The sequence below is a fragment of the Ambystoma mexicanum genome, chromosome 11 (assembly GCF_040938575.1).
Source record: "Ambystoma mexicanum isolate Mex_15411 chromosome 11, UKY_AmexF1_1, whole genome shotgun sequence".
Classification (NCBI taxonomy): Eukaryota; Metazoa; Chordata; class Amphibia; order Caudata; family Ambystomatidae; genus Ambystoma; species Ambystoma mexicanum.
In genome coordinates, this window is record NC_090934.1 from 1,327,346,211 (window position 1) to 1,327,366,892 (window position 20,682).

General features: G+C 46.7%; 1 protein-coding gene across 2 annotated transcripts in view; it reads right to left on the reverse strand.

Annotated features, from left to right (window-relative positions):
* The window catches only part of MYO5C (myosin VC), a 1,282,854-nt gene that overhangs the window by 1,048,268 nt on the left and 213,904 nt on the right, over positions 1 to 20,682 (reverse strand). The window contains exons 1-2 of one of the 2 annotated variants that reach the window (XM_069624843.1): positions 13,532 to 13,759; positions 8,934 to 9,090 (exon numbers count right to left, since the gene is read on the reverse strand). In XM_069624843.1, the coding sequence (XP_069480944.1) occupies positions 8,934 to 9,017 (84 nt within the window). In that variant the 5' untranslated portion in view covers positions 9,018 to 9,090; positions 13,532 to 13,759. Of the gene's footprint in view, positions 1 to 8,933; positions 9,091 to 13,531; positions 13,760 to 20,682 lie in introns of those variants that run through there. The other variant, XM_069624842.1, reaches the window with a different exon arrangement.

A 20,682-nucleotide genomic window follows, 5' to 3' on the forward strand; every position in this document is an offset into this window, starting at 1 on the left:
CTAAAAGTCCATGTTGCAGCTTCACAACGTAACCTTCCTGCAAAGCCTCAAAAGGTTAAACTCATCACCTAAAAATTCAATACCCTCCATTTCAGTCATTTGTCAACTAATCTAAATGAATCATCATCAAGTATCCCGGCAGCAACCTTCTATTACAGTGGACGTTGTCCGACTCACTGGAATGCTTCGCTCACGTCAATTACCACCTACCCACAAACATGCAGGGGAATGACCTTTCCATTAATATTACAAACATGGGTAAAGGACACTTCAGACCATAACAGCATAGCGTCCAAGAACATGCCTTAATATACTTGACTCTGCTTAAGTGTTTCCATGAAAATGATGTACAAAATCAAAACGGAAAACAGTATAATGGCGCTTCCCGCACCAGCATGGCAAACTCCTTTTCACTTATTCCCCGGTGCCGAACTTACTTCACTAAGAAGCAGCTGTTAACCTTTATAGCCGCTCCACAACGGAACCTCCAAGAGAGAAACTGATGGCGTTCCCTCAGAGCGACCTGCTTTTCACTTATTCACCGTTGCCGAACTTACTTCACTGAGCAGCTGTTAACCTTCATAGCCGCTCATCAACGGTGTTGTATCCGCCCTGCGTCCCGCAACGCAGTGACGCAGGGCGCCTGAATAAAAGCCCCGCCCCCGAGGACGGGGAGCAGTTCCGGGCAAGATAATGCTCTGAGTGTGGCGTGTATTCTTTTCGCTCCCGTTGGAGCTGCGACATTGCGGCCGCCTCACACGGCCTGAACGTTCTGTCTCCCCGCGCGCAGGGCCGCGGAGGCAGGATTTAACAATGGCGACGAGGGGAACAGAACCAAGCACACGCGCTCGGCGCTCTGCCAGCTGTTGCTGACCCACGGCAACACAGGACATTTTTGGACACCCGGTGGGGAGGGGCACACAAAACCCCCCCATTGATCCTGCACCTGTGGTCCATACCAAGTGTGCTCATCCTCAACACGGGCCACTGCTGTCTGAAAGGGCCACACCCCTCATGAACTCCCATTTTAATGGGCGACAACCATTCATTGCCTAAAAGGGGTCCGAGGCGCCACAGCATAACGTGGGAGGCCCCACTCCTGCTCCATGCTCGTGGGATCAAGACCACTGCACGTGGTGGGCGCCTGAATCGACGTAGCTGCCCATCTATCACGGCGGGAGACTGTTGTTTTTCAACCACGGAGGGGCAGAATCACCTAAGGACCAGCATCAAGGTGAGGCGAATGAACCCCTGCACGACACATGTGAGGCCCTGCCATGGCAACCGGCACGTCCACCCCCAGGCCCGGCACGCCTTCAAGACTTACGGCCAATCTGTCGATATCATCACCACAGGCTCGTCCACAAGGTACCTCTTCCGCAATGATCCAGCCCTTTGACCCGTTTACGGACCCATCATCAGTCGGCCCCCGATGGCAGCTATGGATCCAAAAATTCAAAATGGCGATGGATTGCAAGGATAGAACCACTGCCAGGAAGATGAGGTCGCACCTGCTGTTAAATGTGGCGGACGAGGTACTACGCATATTTAATTCGCTAACCATTGATGATGGCCAGGACGTCTACCAACAAGCAAAAGATGCCCTGACTGCTCACTTCCTCCCACAACTCAACCCTGACTATGAAACCTTCATATTCTGCACCACCATTCAGGCAGAAGAGGAGACCTTGGATGCCTACCATACACGACTTAGAAAGCTGGCAATATCGTGTGAGTTCACAGATGTCGAGAAAGAAATCCGGAGGCAACTCATCAACGGCATCCAATCGGAGAAACTGACACGGATGGTACTAAGTGAGAAGGGCATCTCTCTAACACGTATCCTCGAATTGGGTTGTCAAAGAGAACTGGCACATACCAGGGCCGCCAACATGGGGGCGACTCTGCAAAAACTACAGCCCGCCCTCAGGACAGCCATGGTGTCCCATGTCACCAATAGACAATTCACTAGAGATGAGGCTGGCGGCAACTACGCACAAGCTAGGTGGCAACCACGAGTCCCGGGTCCTACGGAGTGTGGATGGTGTGGTTGACCGCGACATGGACGGCGAAACTGCCCCGCGCAAGGAACAACATGGGGGGCATGTGGCAGAAAGGATCACTATGCCAAAGTATGCCGCTCATCGGGCATCCCTCTGCCGCCCCCGTACAATCCCCAAGAGAAGAGTGGGACAAAGAAGAAGAAGCAAGCCAATGCAAGGCGAGTCGAAACCGCAAACTCATCGACCGAGGAAGAAGGGGATGATGTCACAGGGATCCAACATGAATCCGGAAAGGGACAATGGAAGAAAGGGAGGAAAGTCTACCTGGTATCAGCCCTGGATCATGGACAGGTGACACAGAAAAAGGGTCTCCGGAGGCGCAAATGCCTGGTCACTCTCCAAAACCAGCAAGTGTGGATGAACATAGACACAGGAGCCTCTGTAAATGTCATGCCCACAAGCATGTTCAAGACACTGCAACCACAACCAGATCTGAAGAACACAGACACTTTGCAGTTTGCGTGTGGCTGCAGGAAGCCCCTACCGGTGGTTGGCAGATTCCGCACCACTCTTAGCTACGGTGAAAACAGTCTACCGTCAGAATTCTATGTCGTAGATGCGGGGATTGAATGCCTTCTGAGTGGGAACGCGGCTGAAGACCTGGGGTTAGTCAAGTTCGTCTGTCAAATGAATGAAGTGCAAGAGGTCGAGAAGATCCTGGAACATTATCCCAATCTGCTGAACTAGATAGAGTGTTTAAAAGGAAAGACAATCAGGCTCCACAAAGACGAGCCTGTCCAGCCAAAGGCCGTAAGACACAGGAGGACCCCGTTCCACATGCGTGAGCAAGTAGAGAAAGAACTTAAAGCGCTGGAAGAAGCCGGCATAATAGAGGAGGTGACTGGGCCAACACCCTGGGTCTCTCTGATGGTGGTCACAAAAAAGCCCAAACAACCCGGGAAAGTCCGGATTTGCATAGACATGCGTCTTCCGAATACCGCAATGAAGCGGGAGCGCCACATCACAACTGCGCTCGACGAAATCGTGGTCGATCTCACCGTGTTGCGAGTCTTTTCCAAGGTTGATCTGAAAGCAGGATACCACCAGCTAAAGCTTCACAGAGACTCTCGATATATAACCACTTTCTCGACACACCTGGGTTTACGAAGATATAAGCGTCTAAGCTTTGGGATCTCATCGGCTGCCAAAGTCTTTCAACAGACACTTCAGGAGGTCATCCGGGACATACCAGGTGTCCTCAATGTGAGCGACGATATCCTTATCCATGCTCAGGACAGGGAAGAACATCTTAGGAGACTAAAGACGCTACTGGGCAGGCTAGAAGACGCTGGGTTAACCATCCACAGAGAGAAATGTGAATTTTTCAAGACGGAAATAACTTTTTTTGGCTACAAATTCAGCAGCACTGGCATTTCCCCGGACCCCCAGAAGGTTGCCGACATACAGGCCGCGAGCCCGCCAATGACACCTACTGAAGTGCGAAGCTTCCTGGGGATGGCCACGTACTGTGGGAGGTTTATCCGCAATCTGGCCACTCTCTCTGAACCTCTGCGAGAGCTTACCAAACTGAACACAAAGTGGGAATGGGGGCAAGAGTGTCAGGAGGCGTTTGAAAACATCAAAGAATCGCTATCCGTCGACACAAAGATGGCGTACTACGACACCGAGCTCCCAACGGAGCTATTTGTGGACGCGAGCCCTGTCGGCTTAGGGGTCATCTTCATACAGGTCACCAAAGAAGGGGAGAAAGGCCCATTGCATACGCGTCAAGAGCTCTCACAATGACAGAGCAGCGATACTCGCACATTGAGAAAGAGGCGATTGCTGTACTATGGGGGTGTCGTCATTTTCACCTCTATCTCTATGGACGAAGATTCACGGCAGTTACAGATCACAAACCCCTGTTACCCATCTTCATGGGCACATCCTCTCACCCGCCGGATAGAATAACCAAATGGCTGTTCCATCTCCAGCAGTACAACTTTGAACTGGCTTATCAGCCAGGAAGTGGAAACCCGGCGGACTTCCTCTCAAGACACCCTCGAGCGGCGACTCCACAAGAAGTCCAGATAGCCGAAGAGACCGAGGAGCACATATGCCAGGTTGTGCGGGCTATGAGACCAAAGGCCGTCAGTATCGAGGACATTGAGTTGGAAACACACAAGGACCTGTGCTGCGACCTGGTGAAGGATGCCATCATCTCAGGCGATTGGAAGTCCTTCTTGAAGAACACCCACAACAGGACAGTGGAAGCAAAGGCGTTTCTCAGGGGAAATTCATCAATATACAGGACCTGTCGATCACAGAGCAAGGACTGCTGCTCAGGGCTAATCGCATTGTCATCCCGCCGAGCATCCAGGACAGAATCGTGGCATTAGCCCATGAAGGCCACCAAGGGATGGCTCGGACAAAAGCTCGAATCCAGCACTGAGTGTGGTTTCCACAGATAGACGAGAAGGTCGAAAGACTAATCAACACCTGTTTACCCTGTCAGATAACTGGAGCTCCACCGGATCCAGAACCAATACAGTCAGCGGAACGTGGTCTTGGCAGATGGGATGCTATCAGCATCGACTTCTGTACACTACAAGCAGGCCTCTACCTCCTGGTGGCCATTGACAATCACTCCCGATATCCCGAAGTCGAGGTTGTTGAATCCACGGCAGCAGAGGTGCTCATCCCTGCCATGGAGAAGATGTTTGCAACACATGGACTGCCCACCACAATCAAGAGCGACAATGGCGCCCCATTCCAAGGGGAGGAATTCAAACTGTACCTGCAGGAACTAAACATAAGGTACCACCAAATCATGCCGAGATGGCCCCAGGCGAATGTTGATGTTGAACGGTTCATGAGGACACTCAACAAAGTGCTGAGAGTGTCGAAAGCAAATGCCAGCCCGTGGAAAGTCGACCTGTACCATTTTCTATGGAACTACCGGGTCACCCCTCACAGCTCGACGGGTGTTCCGCCGGCAGACCTCTTGTTTGGCACTGTAATAAAGTCCTCTATCCCCCATCACCCCAGCAGGACCCCAGACGGATTTGACAAGGAGCGCACTGAAAGAAGGAGAACAAGTGCCAACGCACACATGAGTGCCAAGAGGAGGTCGAGACCGTCCGACCACCAGGTGGGCGACCAGGTGGTCATGCTGCGGAACCAGACAAGGTCCAAACTGGACTCCCGCTACGAATCGCTCCCATGGACTGTCAGTGAGAAACAAGGGACCATGGTAACGGTAAAGAGAGGACCCTGACAGGTGACACGAAACTCGTCGTGGTTCAAGGCGGTGCCACGCAACCTGTGGACTGATGGCGCATGTCACCAAGAAGATGACGAATCCCAGTCGAACGAAGGAGACCCCGCTCACCTCCAGGAGGAGGTAGAAGTGGCCGACAGGACGTGGGAGCAGTGGAGCGAGCCGGACATGAGTGAGCCAGACATGGAAGGTGAGGCACCCAGTGAGACAGTGGGGCTGAGCCCCAGAGGGGCGCGATATAGGTCAAGAACTGCCACCAAGCCGCCCGCTCGGCTCAAAGACTATGTGTGGTAGCCGGCCCCATTCAGACTGTAAGAGGGGAGGACCCCAGGGTTTCGTAGTTTATTGTCTGCTTATTGGACATGTTTTGTTTTAATGTTAAATTAAGTTGAAATAAAGGAGGAATGTTGTATCCGCCCTATGTCCCGCAACGCGATGACGCAGGGTGTCTGAATAAAAGGCCCGCCCCCGAGGACAGGGAGCAGTTCCGGGCAAGACTCTTTTCACTCCCGTTGGAGCTGCGGCATTGCGGCCGCCTCACACGGCCTACACGTTCTTTCTCCCCGCGCGCAGGGCCGCGGAGGCAAGACTTAACAAACGGTACCTGCAAGCAAGACCTCACTCCTTTGGCACGGATTGACGTGCAGAACATTGTGCCGCCTCCCACGAAATGCCTCATTGTCTCTCAACAGCCTGCAGACAAAGTGAGGCTTGCTTCCTGGTCACGCCGTAGCATGCTGGTGGGTGCTTTACTCACAACTATCAGCGTACCAACGACCTCCAAAGCTCTGATGACACGTTCATGTTCTAACACGAACACCAGCTCCTTCTGCGTACCCATTTACGTCACACAGACTGCCACCAATCCGTGCAGTCACAAGATTCCAGCTGATTGCCAACTCCCACAGCAGCATCGCTGACATCACCACTCTCTCAAGAGTGTAGAGTCGTCCGGAGATCCGCTCCGTCAACCGTCATCCCAGCTGGCAATGCACGTTACGCTTGTGGGTCGACGGCGCACACCCAATGGTAGCACTCAACAGACAGAAACACTCCATGATGAGCCCAGGGTAAATAACAAACACTGTTATCCAACGCCCCCAAGGAATCAATGGCGCACTTAACGTGCCCTGGAACTGTCATTATTCTCTGCATCCTGGCCAAGACAGTGCTTCTCCCCACATCTGCCTGGCAGGGCAGTCCCTCTGCCTGTCACCTTGATGCCACTCGCTCCATAGCAATCTGTACCACTGTTGTTATCCCAGGGTGTCTTCCAGGGCTCCTCATAGTCACCGTCTTTGAAACTACAGTCTCCGCCAGCATTACTTCTCCAGACTGCCTGCCAGACCGCCGCTCCTACTGACCCCTGGATGTCTACCAGGTCCCTTTCTACCCAGTCCTTTGCTTCTCCCTGGGTGGTGGGGCTAATCATGGTGGGGGCGGTGGGTTCCCTTTCCATTACCTTGGTCTCTCAACTTCCTCCTGCTCTGCACCCCACGAAGCAGTCTCCTCTCTCCTCTCCCAGGGTCTCACAGGTACCTGTCCACTCCAGGGTCCTTTACCGAGGTCCTCACCAAGACCAGGCCTCGTTGCCAAAATGTTATGAAAGGATCTTGCAGGATTAGGCTTAAAGGATACACTGTCAAGCTGCCGGTATTCTTCAAGGTTACTTTATTCAGGTAGCTTAATTCATCAGATCTCATCGGGTACATTAGGAGATTAGGAAGTACAGACAGGAACCCACTGGCTCCCACCACCCAGGCTACATCTTTCAACTGCCCTGGGTGGAACTATGTTCACACACAAACATTCTGCTAACATTCCACACACAGCAGCACACCTTGCCATACACCTCATGCAAGCAAGATGCAGGAAGAAAGAAGGAAAGTCAATCACAACAGTATTTCAATTGAGGAACAAATGCTTTGAACTGCCATGGACATTTATGTGGAGGTCCTCCTTTGCTAGGAAAAGAGAAAGATTTCAAGGACTCATTTGACCTGTAGCAGCAGGCTGAGGCGTGAAAGAGAAAGAAAGCTGAAGACAGAGTTGGGTGGGGGTCAGGAAAAGGCCACCACAAGCCAAGAAAGGGGAAGACACTTTTCAAGGCTACATTTATGTTTCTTTTGCTATTAGTGATAGGATGATAGGATCAGATGATAGGATACATTAGGTTTTTGACAAAGGAGTTGTAATAAGATCCTGATGAGTGCCCGTTTATTTTCTTTTGAAGCTGTAGGAACACCATCATCAAAGTTGTTGGGAAGGTGGAGGCAGTCTTTCCTTTAGTAAATATAAAACTCTTATGGCTGAACCATGTCTTCTTGTTGGTCTCCTATGTTTGACGCGCCACACAACACTGATGATTTGTCACTTTAGTATGTTTGGCATGCAGGTAAAGCTTACTAGGGTCTATATTCTGCATCTTTGAGAAATTGCTATGAAAGACTGCTCATTTGCAGATGCAGAGCAAACATGCATTCCCAATTGAGAAAGTGAATGTGTTTTTCACCGACAGGAGAAATGCAAGAGATCCACACTTTTTCCTTATACAAAAGGCTTTTCTACTTACATTTGCACCCTGGCAAGGGCCCATAACTACTCAGGTGGCTGGAAGAGCAGGCGAGAATACACTGTGTACCACCCGCTCTTTCTAGCCACCCAAGGCCCTTCCCCAGGTCACGCCATCTTGATTGTGGGCCAGCAACGGGGAGCCTCTCCCTGTTGCCTCCAACATCCCCCTTTACCCCCTGCCCCAATGACATTAGAACCATTTCCCTACCCACATCTATTCTCCCACTTATCTGCTGGACAAGAGCTTTGTGCTCCAGTTCTGGGGTGTGAATACCTATGGAGTAAATGGCCCAGCGCACTTGCTGTGGCCCGAGTGAGGCGGGCTGTTATCGGCCCGCCTCACTCCCATCTCGGGTGCGATGGCTACATTATTCAACAGTGCAAGAACTCAGGTTTCCACATGTGCCCCGCTGTTGAATTATGTAGTGCCTGCTTTTTGGGTGGTTAAAGATTGAGAAAAAATTCCCCGTCTTGAATTATGAAACTGAGGTTCCTGCATAATTGAGCCACAGTTTGCATGTGAACGACAGCACAGGTGACACATATCTGAAACAAGGTGTCAGATATGACACATTCAGATCACAGGCAAGTTACATGACAGCTCAGAACTCTGAGGCCCCCAATCCCATTAGATTCCTGGTTCACCACCATCCAATTACCAGCTTGATTTCCACTCTCCTTCACTTCATAAGATTGCAAATATATTTTGCATGATCTCCTTCCCTCTTCTGTCTCTCAATCCTACTATCCCCTCTCAAATGGATTGGTCTCATTGTATAAGAGATTTGAAATCATTGTCCAGGTCAATATTCTTTCTCTTTGTGTCTTCCCTGAATTTATACTATCCATTTCTTCCAACCGGACAATGAGATTACATATACCCCTGCATTTTAAGCAAATTTCTTGTACACGTGGCTAGTTTTTTTCTTTTTCTTTTTCTTGACTTCGTAAGATTTGAAGACTGTATTCGCACCATGCTTTGAGGACATCCTAGAGTTTGGGAAAGTTGGCTTTTGTTTGCCTAGGCAACTGGTCACATATCCTTCATGCACTACAGTAGTGAAAGAGGTACCTACTTCTGTTATTGGATTTGTTGCAAGTACTTTATCTTCCACGTTTGCTTTGCTGCTGGATTTACTGACTGTAGCAAAGTATCTCATAGCATATCTGGCAGAAACAGTCTTTCCAGCACCTGACTCCCCACTGACAATGATGGACTGATTCCTGTTATTCCTATAAAAAAAGAGAAATCATTTAGGTGTTATTTCATTGAGAACCACAGCTGAGAGGGGTAAAGTCTGCAGACATTTGGAAGTCGTGAAAAACACATTTCCCCCAGATTATCTTCTGAAAAATGCACATTTTGGGGAAGAATTTAACTATATACAATGCATACTTTCAGGACACCCTTACATGTATATATTCACTTTGCTTCTTTAGGTTCATAACACGTTTTACGTTTAACAAAGGAAGTGCACAATCAAAACAATCAAAACAAACACTGAACCCTCTGTGCCTTGGAAAAATAGTGCCACCTAAAGACCCAACTGCACTCCTTGCCCTTGAGCTACAGGGATCATAATGTTCTGATACCACAGTCTTATTCGAGTCTTTGTATTACAAAGTTATTAGAAAGCATGTTTAGTGCTGAAAAGGGTAGCAATAACATTTCGTTTATCACTCTAAAAGAACATATTTCTCACGGTTTGAAATTCAAGGGCTATTTCACTCACGATTAACACTTTCTCAGCTATTTGCAGGTGTGGATGTTTGCTTCTGGGGAGCCTTAAAGACTGAACGCATGCATCCAGAAAGGGAAATAAAACTCTTAAGCAAGACAATGCGCTTCTGCCTACACATGTGGGTATTTGCAGTGCAAGTCACTATTTTCTTTGCAATATTCTAGAAAAGCAGATTAAGGTGTGCGCAGTTAAATTAAAAAAATAAGGCAAACTGTGAGGTTTCAATTGCATGACAAATGTAAACTTACAAAGTAAAAATAATGCATTTTCGTTCCGAAACCTCTCGGGTGAAGATCATTGTTTTTGTTCTCCCTTGTCCCCTTCCCTTGCCTTGTCGCGCTCTGAAACACTTGCGATACAAATAAAATACCAACATCAAAAGGCATGTCTCCGAGGAGCGGAGTACATGATGTGTGCAAAAACGAAAACTGTTACCTACGATTTATTATGGTCGCAGAGAATGGGATTCCAAATACACACTAAAGTATGAGCTAGTAAATCTCACAATAATCAAGCCAAGCAGCTCCTGGTGAGAGGAAAATTACTAGGATTTTTTTTTTAAAAAAACGCATTCTTTTGAAACAAACCGAAAAAAATATATTTTTAAGTACGTGTCTGTTTTGAAAAATTGGCAGTCGTTCACATTGCAGACCTTCGCAATCAACTGACACTGACTGCAAGGGTGTTACCCTTAATCAGGGGTCTTCAACCATTGGCAGATGCTTTGGACTACAACTCCCATCAGCCCTAGTCAGCGTAACAATCTTGAGGGATCATGGGAGTCATAGTACAAAACGTCTGGGGAGCTGAATGTGGCAGACCGCTGTGAAATGTTTTGATATTCATTCCGGTACAGTGCACTCCTCTAAATTCAATTCTAATGGCTGAGCATCAGGGTGGATGACTGCTGTGGTACCCACCCATTCAGAAGGGCACGTGCTCAACCCCATGCTCACCATCCTCCCAGATAACTTGCTAAGTGCCTATGTCACAGTCTGGCCATTCACTGGTTCCTATCCTCTCACATTTTTCCATTTCAGACACAGCTTCTTGGGCTGGCTTTCCCCTTCCTTCATGTTAGGCAGACACCTGTGCAGTTCCCTTAGGGACCACTGCAAAAGATTTAGGACTACAGGTGGTTGGCAGTAAACCCAATTGGTAGCAGCCTGTACCACCCAGATTTACCTGGTAGCTGTGGCTGAGCAGTCAGACTTCTCTCAAGATGAGTTAGGCAGTATATAGAGTATACACAATAGGTCCAGAGACACAGTAGCACAAGCAAACACTGACCAGAGCTTTGGTGTAAAAGTATATAATTATTTATTCAAAGACACACTTGTAAATTATACTAGCACAAAGAGAGGTAAATAAATTCAACACACAGTTGCTATTATATATATATACAACCCTAATTACTTATTAGACAAGTCTTAATGAGAAACACCACTTATTTTCAGACAGAGGTGAGCGCTTAACATAAGATGGCACTCTAATAAGTTATTAAGAAGGGAGGGAAAAAGGCAGAGTTATGAAAGCACACAAATTTCAATACTTTTCAAAGAACCACAGTGAGGCAGGTTAGGCAATGTCTACTGGGGAGCAAGGAAGTTCAAATGCCAGACCCACTCTTAGAGAGAGCAAGCGAAATGTGTCCAGGATCACACAGTGAGGTGATGCCCAAAGAGTTTTTGTAGAAAGTTCACAAAAGATTGAGATCAAGTCAGGAAAAGTTAGTTAACAGGTCCCAGGCTAGCCCAGGTTAGAAAGTCGAGGATTTACTGTCACCCCGAACGATCTGTCGCAAGGGAAGCCAGGCGGGACACAGTACCTGAAAGTGGGAAGAACGCTCCAACGGGGGCAGTTGTTCCTGGGAGCGGGTGCAAGTCGGTGTTTCGTCCAGAGGAAGAGGAGGTCTCGACGTGGAGGAAAGCTGAAGGTCGTTGCGCTGCCAGGGAAGAAACCAGCCGCAGAGTTTCCCGGTTACAAGGTACCACCCTTTTCTTCGCTTTAGTGGTGATCCATGGTATTCCGGTTGCTGGGGTGCTAGGCAGCCACGAGATGGTCCAGGAAGACGAAAAGAGAGGCAAACTGGTTATCCCCACCAGTCAAAGGAAGAAGACTCTCTGGGCTGGAGATCTCCTCTGTCGTCGGGAAAAGTGGTGAGACGGTTCCGCAGGGCTCCACCGGTGGTGTCGTTGTTGCAGGTCGGCTCGGCTTCTCCCTCCTCGGATTCTTTAGGTCCTGTGGCGACTTCTGAAATTCCAGTCCCCAAAGCCCTGCTTTTAAGCAGAAAACCCCCATTCATTCAGCCTAGCTGTCAATCAAACATGCAAAGTGGTGAGCAGGGCGGCTCACCACTTGGGCCAATCACACAAGAGTGCGACTTGAGTTGCTGAGGCAACTCAGTCCAGGCTGCCTAAACCCCCTCCCACACCCCCTGTGGTACCCAGACAGAGTGGCACCACTTTTGGAGGCTTCTGTGGAGAAGCCTGCCAAAAAGTGGAACAAAGGGCTTGACTTGGGTTGGAGTCACAGAAGCGAACACAAACGCCATTTTGGAATCAAGTTTCGGCAAAAATTACCAACCGGTGAATTAATATTAATTTAATAAACCGGCGGTATGTTCGAGGCTATATAAAAAAGTGGTAGCCACGAACAATGGGAAAATCCCATAGGAATATATTCGCGGTCGAATATAAAAAGTAGTATCCACTGCCACCAGCCAAAACTTGGTCGGGGGGAACTGGACAGTGCCCCCTTGAACAACAGACCCCGGGGCAATCGAATTGCCCCGACCAGTACGTCCACAATAGGATGGTTTGAACTGGTTCTGTTCACAATGTGAGACTAGCAAAGCCAATGGTGACTTTACATGCCCTGGGAGATGGTAGTCAGTCCCAGGGCATGGAGTCTATGTTTGGGGGTCGCTACGACACCCCTAGGTTACGGCACGGAGGGTGCTGTGTAACCCACATACCAAAAACACATGAAGCCCTATGGGGTACAGGACCCCATAGCCCATAGAACACATACAAAGTCAAAGGAACACCTCAAATCATGTCTAAGAGTGGGAGGAAAAGAGTCTCACTCTTAGCAGGAGAAAAAAATAAACCCCAAAAATCCAGCAAAGCTGCTGGGGGACTCACTAGGTTTGGGAAATTAGCCTTTACAGAGAATTCTCCCCTAACACTTCAACATCATGGTGCCAACCGAAATCCTACAACCAAATGTTTAACATCTCTCACTGCCAAATGCCAATTACTGTATTGTTCAGAAAAAAAAGCATAAAACAAAAATAACAGACTACCTCCAGCCTTCACAACGAGATTTGCCATTTTGTTACCACTGTTTATTGGTGCAGTGTCAGAAAAACCTTAAACAACGGTATATCTTCAGAACACTCAGCTCAACCAACATGCATAAATAAATACTGAGCACTGCCCAATAACTCCCACAGACACGCACACACGCTCAATGCATTCATACCAACTCTCTCCCCCTCTTCATCTGCAGGCAGCTGCCCGAATTCTTCAAAAATGACATCCCACAAATCCGTGGCTCCTTTACAACCGCTCCAAACTATTATCCCCAACCCTACAGAGCACTTGCTCACTTTAAATTAGCTGGGCATACTTCTTCACAATCAATCAACAATAAAAATTACTCTTACGGGTAAATGTCCAGGCTTTAGGTTCACCGTTAAACCCATTACCAACTAAAACCCTCAAATAGATAAGCTTCCATATTGGCACCAGTATTTTTCAAAATGAAGTCCCCCTTCGGCTTGGACCCTGTACCTCAAGATGTCCAGACCGTACTGTTTGATTGTGGAGATGGAAGGAACTGCACATTTGGTGGGACCCCTTCCTCCATCGCAGTCGGTCTTATCCCCTTCTCTTCCCCTTTCACCACGATATAACCCAGTCTCTTACCCAGTCCTCCTCGGATTTCCGCCCTTAGTGTCAGGGACCGTCCAGTCTGGCAAAGCTACTGGAACACCAAGGAATTCCACTTCTTGATTCCGAAGGTCTTTATCTGGTTACTAGGCGACGGCTGCAGCTGTTTGGAATGATGAGAAGGACAGGAAAGTAGTGTGGCGAGCCTGCCCCCCAAAATGTATAGGGAGTGGGGTGAGGGATTAATGAGCGCTATACCTTGATGTCTCTTGTCAAGTCTTTGCTGACATGTTGGCGGCAAGAGTCAACAATCGCTCTTATGAAGTCACTGCTGACATGGGGCCAGGAAGGGCACAGCCATGAGACAGACTTACAAATGCACAATAAATTAAAGTAAATACATGTGATCACCAGAACAGTGTACTTCCTCTTTCTGCCTCTTGTCATATGACGATTGCGGTCTTGAGACTTGGTTTTAAACAGCACTTATAAAGCTCTATTGTTCTATTTCATAGCATTGTAAATAACAGTTGTTATCATTATGTAACTCAATGGTACTTATTTTATCAAGTCAGTGTAGACGAATGCAAGTCTCAGTGCACTGGACGTGGTTTCTCACAAAATGCGCATTTTGTCTCATTGCATGGACTCCCTTGATTATCAATAGGAAACATGTTATCTTCTTTCAAATAATAGTAATCTGCGTGAGAGGTAACAGGTGAAAAGGGCATTCTGAAGACTGTGAAAACTAGTTTTCTAACTCACTAAACATCGCGCGCCTTACTTTACACTATTATCAGAAATGTACAGAAACAACACTCTCAGTTGGCTTTCTTTCATAGATTAGATGCTAATGCCAGTCCTGGCTTTTTGGCCCTTGTACATTTTCTCGTGCAGCACGTGGAGTTGTATTTCCTTTCATATTATTGAGCATTACAAGTATTAGAATGCCTGGGCCTGAGCTAGCTGGACACCTCCTATCTGGCATGTAAACAGCACTTTGTATTCTGGGATTGTTAGTTTAATGCTTCTGTAAGTGGTCTTCAAGTCCCCAGATGCAAAGTGCTAGTAGCGAAAAGGAAAGGCTGTATGAAGATGTCACACATGGCATGGGGCCACTTGGCAGTGGTATATCACATTGTCACCATGTCAAGTGTTCTGGAACTCTGGTTCGAGAACACTTGACAAAAGTGGTTGAAAACTTGATGTGGTGAGCTTGGCACGTATGTGTGGCCCAGAGGTCTTCTTTGTAAGAATAAACTCACTTGTGTCCCTCTACAAGTGTGCCTCTTATTCACAACAATTTTGCGACGAGGAAGCTGTCCACAGTGCAGGGGAGACCCCAAGGAAGGCGAGCTGCCCCACATAACCTTACCTGTGAGTGAAGGGGGAACATCGATCGGCCGCCCCGGGAGAGTGTTTTGCTTCCCCACCACCACAGCAAAAAGGAGGGCTAGAAAAGACCACTACCCCCAATCACAAAAGTAAACAGGAGCGCGCGACCAACGCCACGGGATCACCGCAAGCACTGCTGCTGATTTGCAGTATTAGAAAAAAGTACCCTCCGACGTGCTAAGTTCCCCATTTGTTTGCATGGGTACCATGGCAACGCTTTTCCGTGTAGCGTGTGTCTGCTAGGAAAGGTACACAGTGAAGATATAAAGAACAGCGCACACAGCAAATCACTTGAACAAAAACAATAATACAGGAATACTATCCACAACGGAGTGTAATATAAAAAAACAAAGAAAATTCAGTTTTGCATCAGAGCAAAGTCAGACTTACCAAGAAAGAATAATTGAAGGAAACTGTTCAAGGAACAAAGGGTGGTGAACAGTGACTACCCATACTGAACATCAAAAGCAATGCAAAACACGCCTGCCCCATGTGCATTCCTGGTCACTCCAGGAGAACCTACCATACCTTGGGAGTAATGGGTGGACTCTTTTCAAGTATACCACGTGCCCTGGGTGGAGGAAAGTTTAATGACAACTTGAAAGAAGCATTTTTACTCAATTGTATTGGTGTTGAGGCTTTGAGGATTTTTTGCACCTTGCCTGAAATAGCTTACCCAGAAAGGGGGGAGGGCGAGGGGGAAGAAGCCAGCAGTTCCTCAGGACCAGCTAGAAAGGATGAATCAGCACTGGCAAAACTAGAGAAGCACTTCGGGAACAAAACAAATGTTGCTCTGGAGAGATTTTTCTTTTTTTTGAGGAACCTAAATAAAGAGGAATCTGTGGATAATTATATAGCGACATTTAGGGGACTCATTGCCTCTTGCAAGTTCACTGGAGTTCTAGATGAAGACATCAAAGATCAACTAGTACTACACACCTCAGGCCTCAGAACTACACAACTCAGACCTCAATACTACACACCTCAGATCAACAAATCCAGCAGTGACTCTGGCAATTTTGACATTGGATCAAGGAATTTATCTGGCTAGGACACTTGAATTAGGAAAGAAGTGCATGAATGGTGTACAACAAGAGGAAGGGGCCGCCAATAAAAGAAAAGAAGAGTATGAGGATGACAACAACGGGGCGATTGTTGCCCCAGTGAAGAAAAACATAGCAACCATAACATGACAGATCTGAGAAGAGCGAACACCCTCAGTCAAAAAGCTACAAGTGTGGACGCAGTAGACACCGGAATATTGAAAGGGAGTGTCCAGCTGCCAATGCGGAGTGTTATAAATGTGGCATGTTAGGACATTTTGGAAGATTGTGCAAAAACCCCAGACCTAAATGACATCACATCATAAGAGTACTTGAACCAATACATCATAAGAGTACTTGAACCAATAGGGGGACCCAGCAGCCTTCTCACTATCAATGATCCTCAAGAAGATTCGATATGCATCCTATCACTCAAGGCACCTAAAAAAAAGAGGACCTTGGGAAATGGTTGAAGTGAATAAAGTACCGCTTGAAGTGATGATAGACATGGGATCACCTTATACCAATTGTGGATGTCCTTACGTTTCAGAATGAGTTGGGTTGTTCCACCCAAGAATTGAAATACTGCAATGTGAGAGCAACTGGTTATGGTGAAACTCCCATCAACATATTAGGGTTTAAGTGGGTACACCTCAAGTTTAGAGAAAGAGAAATGTATTGCTAGTTATTTGTACCTCAGAAAGCATTGTCTGTGCTAGGATGGGCTGAACAGGCTGCGTTGTGAATGAGGATTCATCCAGGATTCATCCAGGAGAAGAGAAGTCACTATTGAGCATCACAACACAAGAGCTTTCCTCCAAGGAGAGTTTGGTTGAACAATTCCTACAAGTTTTTAATGATACAGTTGGAACACTCCAAGGATTTAAACACTGCATAGTGCTAAGAAGAGGACCAAAACCAATAGTACACAAGGTGAGGAACATTCCTGTTGGCACCAAAGATGCACTTCAGAAAGAATTGAGGGGACTCTGCAGAGAAGACATCATAGAACGAAATGAGTGCTCATATTGGTTATCTCCTATTGTTATAGTGCAGAAGGCAGACGGCTCGATACACATGGGCGTAGACCTGAGAGACCTCAATAATAAGATCTGGTTTGACCAACATCCGCTACCAAACATCAATGAGCTCTTAATGACAATGAAGCCTGGCAAGTATTTCACAACTTTGGATTTGAAATCTGCGTACAAGCAGTGCTAGATGAAGAGTCAAAACATTTGACATCTTTTGTGACTCCCTTGGGTTTATTTAGATACAAATGCATGCCTTTTGTTTGGCATCAGCAGCTGCAGTTTTTCAAAGACTTATGCAGCAATTGTTTGGAGGTCTAGAAGGGGTCTACTTCTGACATTTTGATAGCGACGCGCACTAAAGAGGAGCAAAATGCCAAGCATTTAAGTGTCCTGCAAGTAATTAGAGAATAAGGACTAACGCTAAAGATAGAGAAGTGTAAAATTAAAGTGCAAGAGGTGACATAATGAAGACACATAATAAATAGTGAAGGAATAAAACCAAAGAAGGAACTTGTGGAAATGATGACGACCATGACTATCCCCGCCAACAAGGACCAACTCAGATCTTTCCTTGGATATTACTCAAGGTTTGTTGTATGCTTCACAGAGAAAACACATCACACATCACATGATGGCACTCATTACCAAGTGTGTAACATTTGAGTGGCCTCAACACTGCCAAAACGAGTGGGAGATATTAAAGAGTAATATCAGCAAAGCACTGACTCTTACAATGAGCAGCTACCATCATTATAACAGTATAAGCCAGTAATGTAGGACTGGGAGGAGTACTTGAACAAATTGAAGATGGTAGAGACGTTACCATTGCCTTTGCCTCCTAAGTGCTAAAGGAGGCAGAATTAAACTATTCCACTATTGAAAAGGAAGCTCTAGGCGTAGAATGGGCACTAGAACATTTCAGGACACTCATTTGGGGCATGCCATGGATTTTAAAGACGGATCACAAACTTCTTATCTGCATAATGAATTCTAAGAACCCACACCTAGTGTCACCAAGGATTCGCAGATGGATGTTAGAGATCATGCAATACAATGCCAGAGTGATATGTACACCAGGAAAAGGGAATGTCATTGCTGATTGTTTTTTCTCAAATCCAGTGGCCTGGAGGAGCAGGTCAGTGTGGAATAGAAGAGACCGAATTCACAGATTCAGGAAGGATTTGGAAAAGAGGAATAGCTGAATGAAGGATCTGAAGATCCTGAACAACAAATGTTGAGGGGTGCCATACGTGAAGGATGCGAGAGTATAGGAAATGCTCTTCCAGAATATGACCAGATCCGTGATGAGATCACAGAGCACATATAATACATGCTTAGAGGTGACTGCATAATTCCACCAAAGTCCATGACAAACAGAAACCTTAATTTGGCACATGGAGGACACCTAAGGAGGAATCTCACAAAGAGAAGAGTGAGAGAGAATTATTGGTGGCCTGGAATGTGGAGCGAGGCAGAGGGTCTGGTGAAGTCATGTCAGGCTTGTGCTGTTAATGACAAATCAAAGAAAACAGACGTAACACCCCTGCAACCTGTTCAAGTTCGGGAGTCGATATGGAAAAAATTAGCAATAGACATAGTAGGTCCTTTTGAGGGCCTTGAGCAGTGGAAGGTGTTTATAGTAGTTCTTATTGATTACACAATGAAGTGGGTGGAGTGGTGCGTCATGGAGGAAAATGTGACAACAGGAAAAATTGAGACATTTCTAGAAACGGTATTTGACAGAAAACGTGATCCAGAATAACTAGTAACTGACAGTGGAGCGCAGTTCATTTCCGAGAACATGCAAACATTCTTAAAAGATCGGGGAATTCAATATAGAGGCACTGCATATATGCATCGATTGTCTTGTCGAGAGCATGAATGGTTTCATGAAAAGAATGATACAGTTAGCTGTAGCAAACTCATTAGCATGGAAGGAGACACTGAGAGAATAATGAAATGCATACACAATGACTCCACATACAGCGACCGAAATTGAATCATTTGTCATGATGAGAGGGAGAGTGCATTGTGGGAGGCTGAGTCCCTCGTGGTTAATAGGGAAGAGCGTCAAGAAGCTCGATGTGGATGAAATCCTCAGGAGAGTAAGAGAACAACAGAAGTAGTTCAAAGAGCATTAGGATCGGGTGAGAGCTAACAGTGAAGTAGTATTGAAGGAAGGAGAGCTAGTGAGAGATCGGGAGCATCCGAGAGTGGCGAAAGAGTGTTCCTAATTTTGAAAAAAAAGCTCAACGGATTGGAAGGGTGGGAAAGAAAACCATAGTGCTGGAAGATGGCAAAGTTTGGTCCTGTGATGACATTGTTCGCACGGATGAGGGTGTTACTGATGACGTTGTTCACCCCAATGTGGAGGATGTGGGAGATGGAAATATGCAACAGTTTTCACATCCTCCAGAGGATACCGGACGACCTGCACAGAGAAGAATTTTCCCAAACACTAGAAATGATTTCATATATTATTGAATTGCATCCTTTTCATCAGAGATGAGTTAATGCATTTTTGACCTGTGTGTTTCTTGCAATATGTTTTAGGATTTCCTTTCCCCCCCACGGTCCCTCGCCATATTTCCTAACCCTCCCCCGCCTCCGAAATTCCTTCCCCACTGTCGTTTTCTTTCTTGTCTTTCATTGTTATGATCATATTATCACCATGTCAAGTGTTCTGGAAGCACAGTTCCAGAACACTTGACAAAAGCGGTTGAGAACTTGATGCAGTGAGTTGGGCACGTATGTGTGCCCCAGCGGTCTCCTTTGTAAGAATAAACTCACTTGTGTCCTGACTCATTCTTCCAACTTTGTTTTGGGAATTAGTAATAAACCCAGAAATAGTTTAACCAGCCATGAATGGTTTGTAGTGGTAGAGATGAAATTGTCCCAGGCGAGGTAATGGCAATCCTGCCTGCTTTATTTCTTGATTTCTGGCACTTCTTGAATTCAGAATTATGAATACATTTTCAATACGAGTCGTTTTCTATGTTGCCCACATAATGTTTTTGTCTTTTTCAAGAAGTGAAGATATACACAAAATGGCAAATGGTTTTCCTGCTAGAAAAGGGACAAACCACAGCGACACCTGCTTTGGCGAGCTCATGCAATGCAGATTTTTAGATGCACAACCCGACTGATGTGGACTTTAACACGTATGCATTTAAGTTTAGATTTCCTCCAAACTGTGCTTAGCAATGCAATAACTGCACCCGACATTCTTAATAGAACTTTGCCTGAGATGCCACTTGTGTGAACGTTGGACTATTTTATTCCTTATTAGCACCAGGGGGAGAGGCTCAAGCCAACCAAATGGTGTGGAACACAGGTGGCAACTCTCGGGCGCACAAAGCAAAAACCATCACAAGGTTCGAGCCTAATCTAACCATAAAGAGAAGACATGCAAGCAGTCGATCTTCTGCCATGTTCCAACCATCTTGAACTCAATTCCGGTAGAGTCTCGAAATTCCCCCACCAACCCCCAGTTTCACAAAACACTAAAAACGTGGCCTTTCAACAATACTTGTCCGTGGAATAAAAATGCTGCACTGCCTCCAGTAGTCTACTGAATGAAATGCCAGGCCTAATGCTTGCACCCGGACTTTGTAAAGCGCTCTGCTGCTCTTGAACTAAGGTTGCACTATATGCAATAATATAAAATAAAATGAGCGCATTATCTGCTCTGGTAATTTCCATGTTTTCGTCCACC